Source organism: Lycorma delicatula, chromosome 1 (genome assembly GCF_047948215.1).
Source record: "Lycorma delicatula isolate Av1 chromosome 1, ASM4794821v1, whole genome shotgun sequence".
Classification (NCBI taxonomy): domain Eukaryota; kingdom Metazoa; phylum Arthropoda; class Insecta; order Hemiptera; family Fulgoridae; genus Lycorma; species Lycorma delicatula.
In genome coordinates, this window is record NC_134455.1 from 113313523 (window position 1) to 113330450 (window position 16928).

General features: G+C 29.7%; 1 protein-coding gene across 7 annotated transcripts in view; it reads right to left on the bottom strand.

Moving 5' to 3' along the window:
* The window catches only part of Fak (protein tyrosine kinase 2 Fak), a 227234-nt gene that overhangs the window by 46627 nt on the left and 163679 nt on the right, over positions 1 to 16928 (bottom strand). For all 7 annotated transcript variants that reach the window (XM_075359313.1, XM_075359320.1, XM_075359340.1 and 4 more), the window contains exons 8-9: positions 14596 to 14673; positions 8998 to 9220 (exon numbers count right to left, since the gene is read on the bottom strand). In XM_075359313.1, coding sequence (XP_075215428.1) covers positions 8998 to 9220; positions 14596 to 14673 — 301 coding nt within the window. The remainder of the gene's footprint in view (positions 1 to 8997; positions 9221 to 14595; positions 14674 to 16928) is intronic.

The window sequence follows — 16928 nt, forward strand, 5'->3', positions numbered from 1 at the left end:
TTATAAGAAAATTGTTTTGTAAGTAGTAACATCAGAGAATACAAATGAAAACGCTAAGTGTAAATAAAATAGTCCTAATTTTGTAAGGGAAAAAAATTTTTAATTATATTTCATTATCATATACTAAATGTGTATCAATAAAAGAATAAAATTGGTGAAAAAAAAAATCATTATATTAGATCCAACCAAGCGCTCAGTGCTCATGGAACACCGGCGGCACGTGTAAAATGTTGACTTCTCTACATAAGAAAAACTACAAGAAGCAACACTGAACATCATATACAGGCAGTAAACACCAAAAGTAAAGAAAATGATAATAAAAAATACTATTAGCTGATCACCATTAAAACTGATATAAAAATGATTTTTAATATAATTTTATAAATAATATTTGATATTATTTCTAATATATAGAGTGTTGGGTAAAGTTAACAAAAAACACACAGCTCGTATTTGCCAAAAGAAATTGGACTTTAATTATGTAAAACAACTGAACTTATGTTAAAGCATAACCTTAAATTAAATGAAATTAGAAAATAAACATAACTTAATTTCACATAAGAAATATCAACTGAAATCAGCATATCAGTAATAATAATATTAAATGAGAAAAAAATTGGCAATGAACAGATGTCATTAACTTAGAAAAATAAATTACAATAAATTTTATTATTGGCACTGACCTTTTCTGATTTATGAAAAACAAATTTATCATTAAATAATTAAAAACATGTAATTCTAGTTTAGTGTAGAAAAAGGCCACAATAATATTCTAGTACAAAAAGAGTTAATTACAATAATCAAATTGAAATAAATAAACATGTAAATAAGAGTTCATTTAGTAGTAAGCTTTCTTGAAAATATAAAATTACAAACAAGTCCTAAAACATAACTGCACATCAGGAGTAATTTGCTTTAGGTTAATTTACGAGAAGTATTATGAATACAGTTCATGAGTAGAAAAGGATTAATCTCGGCGATTAACAAGTTACAAGATTAAATTATACAGTTAATTACCATAACAACAAATTGTAATAATAGAGCACGTAAAATAGGTAAGCCACCTATCATGATTGCACTTAAGTGAATAAATGGTTTTTAAACTAAACTTGAAATCGAAAGGCATAAAGTATGATGAACTGAATGTTCCATAAATTTTAATGTTAAAATAACTGTTGAACGTAATAAATAATGAAAATTGAACTTGCCTGTAGCACACAAATATTAGCAAGAGACGAACTCGTGAAAGAAGGTAAATGAATACATACAGTAATCCTGGGCATAGTCCGCACTGGTGTATCAGGAATACAGGGGTGAGATGTGGTTTAGAGGTAGAATAATACGTAGCATCTCAGATATGTAGCAACGAGTTTGGAGATTCTGCATCGATGAAAATATCATCTGCAGCTAGAGAAGATTCGGCCTCGATAGAATTGGCAGTTTGTAGTAATTGAAGCACTTTCAACATAGACGTAATATACAGAATTTGAAGATTAACATGACAAAGAAACGAGGCAAAACAAAACATAGAAATCAGTGAAATAACGAACCACTGACGGGTAGAACTAGAGATAATTTTGACAGAGGAATACCACAGCGTATGAGAGTATGAATGCAATGAAAATATTTAAAACATTATACAAGAGAGCCAATTGCAAGCTGATCCATCCAAGGCTGGAAGGATCAGCGTTGCGGAACCGCACAACGTGAAAGTCAGGACTAGAATGCCAAAATGGTGGCGTGGTGAGAAGTAGGGGGGAAGCAAACCTAGGCAGTGGACAGGAAACCCACCAGGTTGGTCTAGTGGTGAACGCATCTTCCCAAATCAGCTGATTTGGAAAGTCGAGAGTTACAGCGTTCAAGTCTTAGTAAAGCCAGTTATTTTTACACGGATTTGAATTCTAGATCGTGGATACCGGTGTTCTTTGGTGGTTGGGTTTCAATTAACCACACATCTCAGGAATGGTCGACCTGAGAATGTACAAGACTACACTTTCTTTACACTCATACATATCATCCTCATTCATCCTCTGAAGAATTAGCTAAACGGTAGTTACCGGAGGCTAAACAGGAAAAAGAAAGAAAGGCAGTGGACAGGAGAGTGTGTGTGTAAAATACAAGAGATGTGTGCATGTTTAGTATGGAAACGAATGAAAAACAGGTGTGTGAAAAGGGCAGCCAAAAATAATTCGAGAAATGAAAACGCGGTCACTATAGATGACAGAAGCAGACAGTCTGGCCGGCGACAGGTCTTAAACAAATAATCAAACAGATACAAATATGACAAGCCCAAATACGAAACATAGTAATAAATTTACCAAGCCTGAAGCAAACAACATGACCCAACCCTAACTTTGAATTCATTGGAAATAACGCAAACTTTACGCAATGGCATAAACATAGAGTATTTCATCAATAAACGGAAAGAATTTCAGGATGAGTTCTATCAGTGAAAATAATGAAAAAAATTTATATAAACATGGGTCCAGAAACGCTTTGTCAGTGAGTTACGGCTGGCGAAAAATTTTGCAATGATTCTTGAGCAAAGAGTGAAATAAACTGGGCTAGAACACAAAAAATTGTGGTGAAAACCGTTTTATTATATTTTACATACAATAACTTCGTTACATAGGTAATAAATAAGTAAAAATTTTAAACAAAAGTCGTAGAAAATTTAATGCTGAACAAAATGATGTAAATAAACCCAATTAAAAAATAAAATCAAGTTGCAAAATATTAATTTTATTAACATCTAAATATCCAAAACATGGCTGAAAAAATATATTAATTTTTAAACAGAAAGAATAATACTTTTAACATCTGTGAATACCTAGAAATAAAATCATTCAACAAAAGTAAAATCACATTAAAAAATTACTATTACAACTGTTCAAAATATCCTTCTTCACTATTACCACAGTACCCTGCTCGTTTTAAAATTCCTACAGTGGCTCTTTCATCATATCTGGATTATGTCGTAGAATTTCAAATGCATTGAAAATTCTTGTCATCAGTCCTTCTTTAGTAGTTATCTTTTCAGCATATTCTATCGATTTCATATATTCTCAAACATAATAGGCCATTGGCATCAGATCAGATCTTGGAGGCCAATTAATTGATCCTTCTCGCTCTATCCAGTTGTTCCTAAATGATGCATTCAAATAATTTCTACTACTTCACAAAAATGTACAAGAGTCCCATTGTGTTGAAAAATCATTTCTTACCTCGTTATTAGTGGAATGTCTTCTAAAATCTAGGGCAGGTTATTTTCTAAAAAAAATACTCGTTTCCCGTAAGGCAACCATCGAAAATAAATTGTCCAATCATACGCTCATCAATAATGCCACACCAAACATTAACCCAAAACCAGTGTTTAAAACTGCTTTCTACTGTGGCATATAGATTTTCAAAATCCCAGTAATGTTTATTTTGCAAGTTACTAACTCCATCTCTTATTTTATTTTTTTTTTAAATGTTGCCTCATCAGCTAATCAAATAGAACTTACTTTAAGACAATTTTCTTGAAGACAGTGACAAAACTTTAGATGCAATGCAGTCACCAGGCAGTAAATTTTGAACCTTCTGATAGTGGTATAGGTAGAGATTTTCTTCATTAAGTATTCACCATACTGTACTGTACAGCAAACCAATGCAACTTGAAATTTGTCTAGTACTAAGCCCCGGGCTACATTGAACTTGCTGTATCACATTGCTCTTGTAAGCGACACAATGTTGGTCTTGTCTTCCAACAGAATAAGAATGTGTAGGTAAAGAACCAGTTGTGTGTAAAGAATGGAAAACTGAAACGAAGGTTTTAATTTGGAATCCTTCTATTAGGAAATCTTTCTTGAATTGCATTTTTTCAGCCAAGGAGTTATCATTGCAATAACCATAAATAAAAATTATGTCAGCACATTCTTTATCTGAAATGAAATTTTGAAAACACAAACAGTTCAACTTCACACACACTACACAATTGACATTCATCCGAACAAAGAATGGAGTCGATCTGGACTAAGAATATGATGTGACCACCTTAGATCAGATTCAAGCGCCGAATGCTAGTAACTATGAGTAACACTGATTGTCCATCTGGACAAAATGAAAAATGCGACCGCACTGCGCGGGGATTCTAACATAGAATGCTATTACTAGCTAACTTTCTGGTGAGGGCTAGCACCCACTAGATCGCAGCACCGGACAGCTTGACGTGGAAAGGTACATCATGTTTATATAAACTTTTTTCGTTATTTTCACTGGTAGAGCTTGTCCTGAAATTCTTTTCATTTCTTGGTTTGTATATATCCCATAATGTATATGCACTAAATAAATAATTTTAAATGTTAATCTTTCTGCTAAAAAAAAAAGGTAAAATATAAGTAATTGTTACTCCCCTCAGAAAAAATGTTAGTTACCACTATGTTTTGAAATAATTTATTTGACAATTTTGTCTTTCTGTTGGTAGCATATAATTTATTTAGAAAAAATAAAACTTTTTTCATGTTATTATAATTACTACAATTTTCTAAAAGTAAGCAAACATCATTATTACTATACCATATGCAGACATAATTTTGTCAGTAATATCAATCACTTTTTGGATGCAGTTATAACAGACTTAAAATTTATGCAAGGTCGTTTAGATGAGGAATGTTTTTGAGAAACCTCAAACCATTATCAGATATTATACTGAATTCCAATATTTACAGGGCTCTTAACAATTAAATCCTAACGATAGTCTTCCTGTAGGTTTATGTAGTTCTTTAGATAATAACATTTAAATTATATTACAATAATTTTATTAATTTTTTTATCTGTTTTTCCTGAAATGTTCATACAATATGCATCAACTATGAAGCTGGTATTAACTTTACTGAAGCGAATAAACATTCAAAGTAACAAACGATAACTTTTTCAACAAATCAAGTAATCGAGCCAAGACTATGGACTGGTTTGACACAAACCCTTAACTCATTAAAAAGTATTGTACAAATCTCACCTTTCTATCTAATGAGAGGATAATTCATCGGACCATAGAGGTGACGGATCATCAATAAATAGAAACATAATTATTTAATGTTTAGTTTATTGTTTTAATATTATTTAATCATAAATACATTACACAGATAATTTAGCCAGAATGTTCATTAAGTTTATTTTGATTTTAGGATTACATTTATTAACTAAATAGACAATGTTCTTAATGTAAAATCATACAGTTGAGAAGAAATTTATAACAAACCAATCAAATAAGACGAAATAACATATGCTTCCATGAGCAAACAGGTATTATAATCAATTTGTTCGTCAACAAGACACATAATTGACTACGGATACTGTATCAATATCGATACAATATCATTATGAAATTCATATAAAACAACAAGTCAGTTGTAACATTCGGATTATTTATGTCTAAAGTTGATCACCATTGAACAAAATATATACTATTAATTTTATACATAAATTTTCTCTTCAATCTCAATAAACAAATAAATAAACAAATGCTGATGAATAATTCTAAAGGAAAAGAACAGAATAAAAGGAATACTTTCTTTGAAAAATCCTACCTTTGGATGAGCAAGGACAAGGAAACCTTTTCCAAATGATAGCTTGTAAATAGAAATATAACAATATGAATACATAAACAACATTATTTTCTAAAGGTATAACAAATATTAATTAATAAAAATTACATTATATTAATCCAATCAACCCAAGAACAGTATTAATAAAATAGGATGACACCTACTTTACTCCATAATCCAAGCTAGAGCGCTTTCATGAGTAACTCGCATCATCAGCTGCTCTATAATTTTTGTAATCTTTCATTGCAAATTACACATTAAAATTAAAGTTGTATGTTGGAAATTGCACATTAAAATTAAAGTTGTATGTTGGAAATTGCACATTAAAATTAAAATTGAGATTTACAATTAAGAGATCCTTTTCCAATTAAATCAAACCAGGTCTGCAGTCAAGCAATTCTTTCCGCAGAGGATGAGATGAGTGTTTTGTAGCGTGTGTGAAAAATGCCATGCCTGACTAGGATTCAAACCCACGACCTCTGGGTGAAAGGCCAAAATGCTACCACTTGTGCCACGGAGGCAGGCACCATGTAGACTAGCTAGCCAAAGTTATGTGAATGTACAGAGTTGAAATATTATAAATTATCTATGTCTAAAGAAGTGCTGCTATCTACAGCAGCTTTTATGATTGTGCCATCCTCATATTCTATATCTAGGTTGATAAAATTAAATTTACTTTTATATTTATAAATGTAAAATCTTTCTAAAATGTCAAACACCCTATTATTTGTATTAATATCATATTTCTTAATTTCCAGTACTTCTAAATTTATATGAATATAGGATATTGAATGTGTTATTAATAAGATGATCAGAAACATTAGAGAACCCCAATTTTATACTTTTATAATATCTAAAGTGTTCATCAAATCTAGTTTTAAAGGATCTAATGGTTTTACCTAAATATGGTCACAATCACTGCACTTTATTTTATAAATACCATACAATTATGTAAATCATATGAAGCAGTACAGTATAAAATAAAGTGCAATGATTGTGACCATATTTATATATATAAAACCACTAGATCCTTTAAAACTAGATCTGATGAACACTTTAATATTATAAAAGTATAAAATTGGGTTTCTCTAATGTTTCTGATCATTCTATTAATAATACACATTCAATATCCAATATTCATACAAATTTAGAAGTACTGGAAATTAAGAAATACAATATTAATACAAATAATAAAGTTTCTGATATCTTAGAAAGATTTTAGATTTATACATATAAAAGTAAATTTATTTGATCAACCTACCTACAGAATATGAGGATGACACAATCATAAAAACTGCTGTAGATAGCAGCACTTCTTTAGATATTGATGATTCATAATATTTCAACTCTGTACAGTCACATAACTTTGGCTAGCTAATCTACATGGATTTCTATTTTATTTTTATTATTAATTTTAATTTCGACTTTAAAGTTTATGTTTTTTTTTTTTATTAATGACTTCATATTTTGTACATATGCAATTTTTATTTTAATTTACAATTTTAAATTTTGAATAGAAAATTTTTTTTTTTTAGTTTTATTTCTGTTTTGATTTAATTGGAAAAGAATATTTTAACAATTTTAAATCTCAATTTTAATTTTAATGTGCAATTTACAACGAATTATTTGAAAAATTATAATGCAACTGATGATGCGAGGTACTCATGAAAGCACTCTTGCTTGGATTATGGAATAAGGTAGATATCATCCTATTTTATTTCATTTTATTAATTCTGTACTTGGGTTGATCAGATTAATATAATGTGTATAGTGCAGAGGAATAAGATTTCTGAAAGGATCGATTTTAGAAAAATGATATTTACATTAAATATTATACACAAAATATTCATAACTGTGGATTCATTCTGAGTACATATTTTCAAATAAGCATATACAAATGTAAAGTAGATAGTATTTTTTGTGACCAATATCGTGTGACCAAGTCGCATAGTAGCTTTATCTATAATATAATCATACAATACGTAGAAGCTTCAAGGTTCAATTCCTCATTAGGATTTTCAAAATTAACAATTTATTGTCAATGCACAAGTGTAAGTTCATGTAGAAATATGCACCAAGAAAATGAATTTTTTTCATAAAAAATTATATGAATATTTTTTCTTCTTCTGGAGCATTCCAATTACAAATTTTCATGATGTGACAACATATTAAAATTCAATTCTATCCCTTCTATGCCCAATATTTTACATTTCTGAAGATAATACGATGATATTATCTTTACACAGATGTATGAAAAGTTGATGAGTTTTTCATGCTACACCCACTAAATACTTCCAAACTGCAAGCAACTCTTTTGGTTCAACTCTTATCTAATGATCAAACTAGCTCTCCTGTCTGTTTCCAGTAACTTGATGCAATTTTAAAACCTTTGTCAGTTCTCTAATTGAGAGTCTTTTGCTTTTTGTTTTCCCACTTGCCTTTTTAATGTTTTTTGTATAACCTATAACCTATTTAGTAAATTTGTTTAGAGAATACTTTGATAATATATTTTACAAAGTATACTCTGGTAAACAAATACAATTAAAAAATTTGCAAATAAAAAGTGAAAGTAGGACCTGATCCTTTTATAAGATGTAAAAGACATATATAACAACAGTTGACAGTTAACAACTGATATAATTATTCTACATATTACAAAAATTAAATATTATGTTTTGTATATATATATTTAACCCACCAGGTGAGTCTAGTGGTTAAACTTGTCATCACAAAATCAGCTGATTTTTGAAGTTAAGAGTTCTAAGGTTCAAGTCCTTGAGAAGGCAGTTGCTTTTGTTTGGATTTGAATGCTATACTGTGGGTACCGGTGTTTTTTGGTGGTTGGGTTTCAATTAACCACACATCTCAGGAGTGGTCAGCCTGAGTCTGTTCAAGACTACACATTTATCAGTACCTTTAGACTTACATGCCAGACTGTGAACAGTTGCCTTGGCATCTCTTCAGAGTACTGTTGATATCATGTCATTAAGCTGTTACTCTGTAACCTGGTATTACATATATAAATAATATATATAATTATTAATATTATAGGAAATGTATCAATTAGAATGCAGACATCTGTATTCTACCAGTAATTTGATAAAAATTATGTATATATAAAAAAAAGCTTATATTAAAGATATATTATTGTATATTATATTATAATTTAGTTATAGTAACGTGAAAAAATCTTTCTATTTCTAAAGACTAAACAAGTTTATCAAGAAAATGAATCAATATAATATCCTAAATGGGCAGAACAGAATTAAAGATTAAATTAATTCCTTAAAAAAAATAATTCTTAAAAAACATTCATCGATAATTAAGATAAATATAGCATATATTTATGAAACACACACACACAGAGAATTAATTCAAAACAAACAGTAAAATTAAATGTTTCAATTACCTTCACGAGTCCACAATGAAGTGTCAGTGTTATTGGTAAGCCTACAATAACCATCTATTAGGTCAGCTAAACTTTCAGCCTGAGGTAAGGTAGGACAAGTAATAGTTAAAGTTTCAGCTGCACCAGATACTTTCAGCTGAAGCATTGCTTTAGTATGCGTAGAACAGTCTGAAACTAAAGTCTGGAGACTCTGTACACTACTGAACTCAGCCATTTTTGTAGACTATAAAAAAATTAAATGTACATGAAAACAACCAAGTAAAACATGATGACAAGATATTGACATATTTTTAATATAATTCAATAAGCATAACTTCTTATAGTTAAAATAAAAAAAATAAAAAGACAAAAAACAACCTTAAATACAGGGTACGTAAATAAAAGAAATATGAATAGAAAAATTAGGTCAGCATTGATGGGCCAGCAGAAAATAAACAAGAATAAAAATTAATTAACATAAGAAATTTTTATTACAGATAAAATAACAAAAAATATCCTAATAATCACATCAATCAGTGGTTGTGTAATGGAAAAGAATCTTCAACTGAATGTAAAAAAAAACTTGCATGCAAAAATCAGTTGATGTGATATATGAAATTTCTCACAAACCTGCACACTTGTATTTTCTGCCTGTAACTTCATGTACATCAGTGCAATTAGCCTATACTACTTAGCACACTGCTTTAATCGCCATGGAATGAACAAGAACAACAAACAGCAAAAAAAAATCCCTGAAATGCTAACTTCAATTCCACGTACTAATTTAAGTGTTTGCTAATGTTACAAAAAATGTTGGATTATACAAGTAATCTCATCAATAATTCTAACTTTATAATATTCATTTTTTAAATTGAGATTAATTATATTTATTTTAATTAAGACATTATTACAAATACACTTTACCTAATTACATAATGTTACTAATGATAATCCCAAATATAACAGAAAAAGTAAATAAGAGGCTGACCAGTCAGAAACTAGTTCAGTTAAAATGTTTTTCTAATTGTATGAGTTATAATAAAAGAAGTTAAACAAAATGAAAAGTTTAAGAGGATAGTCAATGATTTGTATATAATTATACATATTTTTCATTTCAGTAATCCTAATTTTGAAATTCAGTATTACACTAATTTTGATAATTGAACATTTTCAATTTAGTCAGATAATTGACATTTTCAATTTTTTAACTGTCATTTGCAATTGACAGCTCAGATAATATTCCACAAAATTAATAAGAAAACATTACACAAATACAATTTTAAAATAAATACAAAAAATATACCTTGCTTGTTAACAAATATTGTGCAAATTTACAAGCCAAATGAAGGAGGAAAATGATAAGATGGAAGTTAAGTGAAGCCAAAAGAATGAGGATTTAGGAGAAAAAATAAAATGAATATGCTAACCCAATTACATAAAAAAATACATAAAATGAGTTCCTAATGATATAATTTATTGTACTACACTTGTAAATATTTTGTCAAGCTTGGACAATATAACAGTAGTATTAATTGTGTATACTGAAAGTAAAAAAGTTATACTAGGCTTGAATGTTAGGCGACAAAATCATTTGGGTCATACAATTACACATGAGATGTTGATCACTGTCAAAAATTGTATAGTCATTCAAAACCCCTCCCATAACATGCAGCAGTTAATTTGACCCTAAAAATTGCTCCTTCAGTCTGTCTTTGTAGGGACTACCTGTGTAACATTGTGCTTTAATACAATTATATCAAGGTTAAGATGTATAAAGGTTACTAATTACACAGAGGGAAAGCTCTTTCTGGAAGGAAATTGTAAATGGACTAACCAATATAATAAAGGTCTTAAGTTTTGGGAAGTTATGAGGAAAAATCATCCAAGAATTCAATCAAAACCACCATCAGTTAGTGAATGGGGGAAATCCCCGAAAAACATTTACTGTGATGATTAGAATGCAACTTCTATATTGGGTAGGTATTTTTCAATTTCATAGAAAAATTTCAGGGGTGATAAGAAAGGTCAAAAGAAATAAAACCCCAGACATAGTTTTAAAAATTTGTTAAAAGTAATTCACAGGAGTGCAATACATTTTGTTGAATTTATTCAGTAATATAATAAACAAGGATTCTCAAAATTACAGTTTGATCACTTTGATGATAAAGTTGTTAATTAACATATTGAATGACAGACTAAGTAACTAAGTGGGCTGCAAATGTTACTGGACGAGTAGCCTGAGTTTAGGTGTGGAAAAAAATGCTGAGAAAATGGTTTTGTATTGAATAAAATTGTCAATAGTATCAGCAGGCTGAAAAGTAGGTATGTGTTCAGAGAATCTATAATTTTAAAAAAGCATTCTATTCACTTAATCAGATTAAACTGTGGTCACAGCTGTAAAAGAGTGGAGTAAGTGGCAAAGTTATAAGAATTTTAATGAATTTGTACTCAAAAGTGCCCACTGTCATCTGTTATGTAAGCAATGGACAAAAACGATTTGAAGAGCCAAAAATTTTAAAATTATTACCAGGAGATAGCTTCTTGCCTTTAATTTTCTCTCTCTTTGCATTGGATGCCATAATATTTCATAAAACAAACTCAAAGATCCATCTCAATGGACAATTAGAAATCTCTGGCAATGCTAATGTAAACAGATGACATGGTTTTGCACGAACCTATTGGAAAGCAGGAGCTTGCAGAATATCCTGAAAGAGTCTTATACTTCTGTCTAAACTTGGGTAAAACTGGTATAATACTGTTTCATAAGTTGAATAAAAAACGCTCAGAAAAATGACAGTACAGAGCATTTTCTGAAGTCTTTCATTTACAAACCTATGAGAGAAAGGTTTTTAATTTGTATATAATGAACAATGGTGAATGTTGAAAAAGATTTAGAAGATATGTTAACCACAGATAGTGCAGAAAAAGTAAACAATTTATTTTATTTTGCAATAGAATATACAATATTTGCAATAGATATACAAAATTATATCAGTTTTAATTAATGAAAATAGTTAGTAGTATAATAAGGAAAACATTAAAATAAATAACAAAGACCACAGTCAAAGAAAACAAAATACAAAGTTAGTATTATATATAAAACAACATGTGACAATTCACATTCAATGCCCAGCAAAAATTACTGAAGACAAATTGATGAAATTTGTACACAAGTTCTTCTTTTAGTGTAAATCTACATTAAGAAAGGATTTTTTGAAATTCCAACTTTAAAGGGTTAAAATGAAGTAACAATGAAATTAATAATTTTAATTTTTCAGTAACAAATGAAGATAACTTGATTTTTGGAGTGTGTCATTTTCATGGGAATATCTAAGAACTAATTTCTAGATTTTTCAAATTTTGACCTTGACAGGGGTGAAGAGATTTAAAAAGATTTTAAATAACAATTACAAATTTTCCCTATTTCCGACTACACTAAACAGATATTCACTAGATTTTGGCTAATTTATTATGCTTCAATCATGCCACTTGTCAGTGAATCTGCTGTCACATGAACTATAACATAGAATAATTTTTCTTTGGTAATAAATAAATTGTTGCACTCTTTACATTTTTGATGATTTCTATCTTAGGTAAATTTATTATGCTAGAATCATGTCACTTGTCATTGACATCTACTGTAACATGAACTATAACAAAGAGAACAATTTTTCTATTTGACAAACTTGCCATCAGAAAATGCTACCCTCTCTACCTACCTTTTCCTCCCTCAAGCAAATATAACAAAAGTAACAAACATTTAGTACACAAAAATGAAAAACATTATAATTAGTACAGAGTATCTGTAAAAGATTGTTATAATTCTAAATATTAATAACAATTTAAGCAGAATAATAAAATACAGTGCGGATATTATGGGCAGGTTTTATTTCAGATTATAATTTTAAAAGTTTTACGAATGGTGCTCTTGGTCATGTGGAAGTGACAAATGCCGTCACCTCATTGCCAAAAGAGAATTATTCTTATTTTATTCAGTAGCAGCCATAATTGCTCAAGAAAAAGTGTAGCATACTGAATAATTCATAGAAATGAAATCGGATGCATGGTTCAAAGCAAGTTTAGAACATGATATAATAGAGCATCACCATCATGGCCTTCTATTCATGCACAGTATGAAAAGTTTAGGACCCCCTGCAAGTGTTGAACACAAGACAGGTTATAATGGCCAAGAGCATCTGACAAAAATTTTGATTAAGTGCAAAGGCATTTATTTGCAGTTCATGCAACATTTCAGGTAGTATATGAATTAAACATTCCTTGTTCAACTGCTCATAATGTATTAAGAAATGTTTGCATCATTTTAAACTTCATTATTACTGGTAATTGCACAAGAAGATAGAATTGTTTATAAGAATTCTGCTACTATCATGCTTAAGATGATGACGCTAGTCTTAATAAAATTACTTTTTTGTTATCCTATTTTTTGTTTACTGGTAAAGGTATATCAAGAAAAAACCAAAATGTGGAGCTTGGAAAACCTGCATTTCAGTGCCAAGGATGTTAGAGATTGTCCAAAAGTAATAATAAGGAGATGTATGAGTGACAGAGTGAGCAGTGCAGTTTTCTTTCATGAACAAACTATGACCGGCAATATTTACCTTGATATGTTGGAAAATTTTTCCCATCCTCAGCTACAAAATTTACATTTAACTTTAGCCTTCAGGCAAGGTGGCCTCCCGCCACACTGAGCTTTATATCTGTATGTGGATTTCTAAGTAAAAATTTCCATATCACTGGATTATTGTAAATGGTTCAACAGCCTAGCCTGTCCACTGAGGTCACTGGACTAAACACCTTTGTAAATTTCTTTATATGTGATTTTATCAAAGAATGTGTTTATAATTCTTGTATTGCTGACATGAAAGATTTGAAGGCGAGAATCATCATTGTATTTACTAAAATTGACACTGATATGTTGCTTTGTGCTTGGCAAGAGTTGGATTCCTCATGACCCTGTACACTGTACATGGTATCTATACATTGTACCCACTATCAATGGAGCAGAGGTGAATGAACGTAGTGGATTAGTTTTTATAGTATTTCTAGAATTTCTATTTTCTAGCATAGTATTTGAATTATTTTTATAGTATTTTCTAAAATTAGTTTTTAAACTTTTTTAGGTAGAAGGAAAAAATTGTGTAGGCAGGCCACGTTTGGAATATGTAAAACAAATTGTTAGGGATGTAGGATGTAGGGGGTACACTGAAATGAAATGACTAGCACTAGATAGGGAATCTTGGAGAGCTGCATCAAACCAGTCAAATGACTGAAGACAAAAAAAAAATACTTTTTTTGATACCATGGAAAAACTATAAAGTAATGATCTATTCTTACTGTGGAAAAACCATAATTGTAGGTAGTACAATAATTTTTTTTTGGATACCCTATATTTAATTCAATCCAGATTTTTTATGTATCCCAGAGTTCCTATCAAAATCACAGCAATTAGTGCAAGATTCTTCCAAAAGTACAATCATTGTATAAGTCATTATAAAAATTTATTTTTATTATTTAATTAAAAAACAAGTCTTAGTAACAAATACATTCCATGACTAAATGAGAACAAATTTTGAAAAATTCAATTGAATTTGAACTTACCACAGTTGCCCGATGTGTCATATATGATATACCGAGATCAGGTCCAATTACCAATTCTACTGGAATTGACCAACCAGACTGTAAAAACAAAACAATATTCTTATGTTATAAAATTTTAACTCATTTTCAAAATTTTCTAAATGAAATTCAGGGTCTTTAATATGTCATTCAACATATGATAATAAAATATTCCTGTTAATGAGCCATAAATTAAAGGTTTTCCATAAATATGTGTTATTTTTATGGTTGGTATACAGCATGCAAAATGAAAAACAAATTACATACATAAAATCTAATATATTTGCACATTTACATGTTTGATTAATTTTAAATCACCATAATTATTCAAATATTAAAGTAAACCTGATATATTAAAGGTCCTGAGTTAGACTCCCAACATATGCTTGGGATTTTTTTATACCTTTCAATTTATCACATATTCAAAAACTGCCTACAAAAAATGCATAATTATAAACAATTATAGATTTTCTTGATGGATAGAAAAGGGTTACACTGTTCAGTAGAAAAATGAACAAATATATATGGATTTTACACAAGCCACTTTTGACAGTAATCAACAGTTCTTCCAAACAAAATTACAAACGTAGCAATTCTGGAATGAAATATGTTACCTGGGGGGAAACAATTACAATTCATGTTCAAGGCTACAACACCTTCGATGCAACTGAATGTGTTTAAAATGACTTATGAAACAGTACACAGAAGTACCAATATGATATGATGCAGTATCATGTACTGTAAAATATTAGTTATTTTCAGAACTACATTACATTAAATGTAATGTGGTTACGTTACTTGTAACCAAGATTACATGCATTAGAAACATCAACAGAACTTAAAGTAATAAACAAATAATAACTAAACATACTACACTGGAATAAATGGGATCGAAGAGTAAAAAATTGCACCAGAAATCATAATCAGCTTTCTTGGACGTATAATATGAAATCTGGTGAAGCAAAATGTAGCAAAAAAAAAAAATTAGATGGAAGATATGAGTTAAATAAGGCACTATTTTAACCATCTCTGTTAAACAATCAAATTAAACAGCTTAAACAAATTATATGAAAAGAAAAACAAACCAATCAGCAAAGTACTAATTTTCTTTTTCTTCTCCTTCCAGCAATGTCATTCACCTACTGATGGGTCAGTATTGCATGAAGCAAACACCACTTTCATCTAGCACTCCAAATTTCTTTTCCTTGCCACCCACTGCTATTCTATTTCTCTTTCAAAATTAACATCCCCCACCTGTTCCAATCATTTCTTTCAGGAACATCAGTGGTTTCTTAGCGTAAGGTTTCTTGTTTGTTGTTTCTTTATAATAGACCAAATAAATAAGACGATTATGAACTTACCATTCTTGGAAATCCTAAATGTATACATGTATTTAATGAAACACAAAAATATACAAATGCAAGGTTAATGTAAAACTAGAGAAAAAGATAAAAACATATAAAAAATGAAAAATAATATTAAATAACACATGTAAAAATGCAGCTATTAAGAAAAAAATGCAGTAATGAATGTCAGACCCTTGGCTTAAGAATTCAAGCTAAGGAATGTTTTCCTCTTCCCCTAAGAATCATTGTCAATGGAACTTTGCATGCTTTCGAGAAAAGATGGCCATATATGAATATCATCATAATGGTTATGAATGTACAAGCATCTATAGAGAGGGAACAGTAGTTCTCTCATTAGTTGCTGATAGTAAACACATCACTTATTGTAAGTAAACACATTACTTATATAGTAAACACATCACATCACTTATCACATCAAGCTTTTATAAAGCTTGATGTGGCCTGAAAATAGACTCAAACTTTGCATATGCTAGCTTTGAATAGTATACTGCTGAAAAATTGCAAAAGCTGCAACTTCCAAGGAAGTGCCGCTTCATTCCTTTTCTTTCTAGAATAAATTACGATGGCATCCACTCAGATAAAATAATCTAAAGGTAAAAGACAAGAGTCTTCTAATGGATCTCCAGATGGAAAGTGGTCAAGAAGGAGTGACTGGAAAATATAAGTATACAAGAGTGATAATTCTGTTAATCTGCCAGATTAACAGAATTTAAAAGGGGATGGATACATTAAGGTTACATATAGTAGGAAAGAAATAAGTTGGAAATCAGGTAGGATCCGTGGTCAGAAAATAATAGAATTGTTAACATAAAATTTGATAAAGGTAATGCAAGAGTAGAAATGACAATGCGTAGGAGGCTAGATCAGTATACATTGCTAGTATGAACAACAATATGAGAGAATTATTTTATTCAATATACGAGGTACGGCTATTAAATAACAAGACTA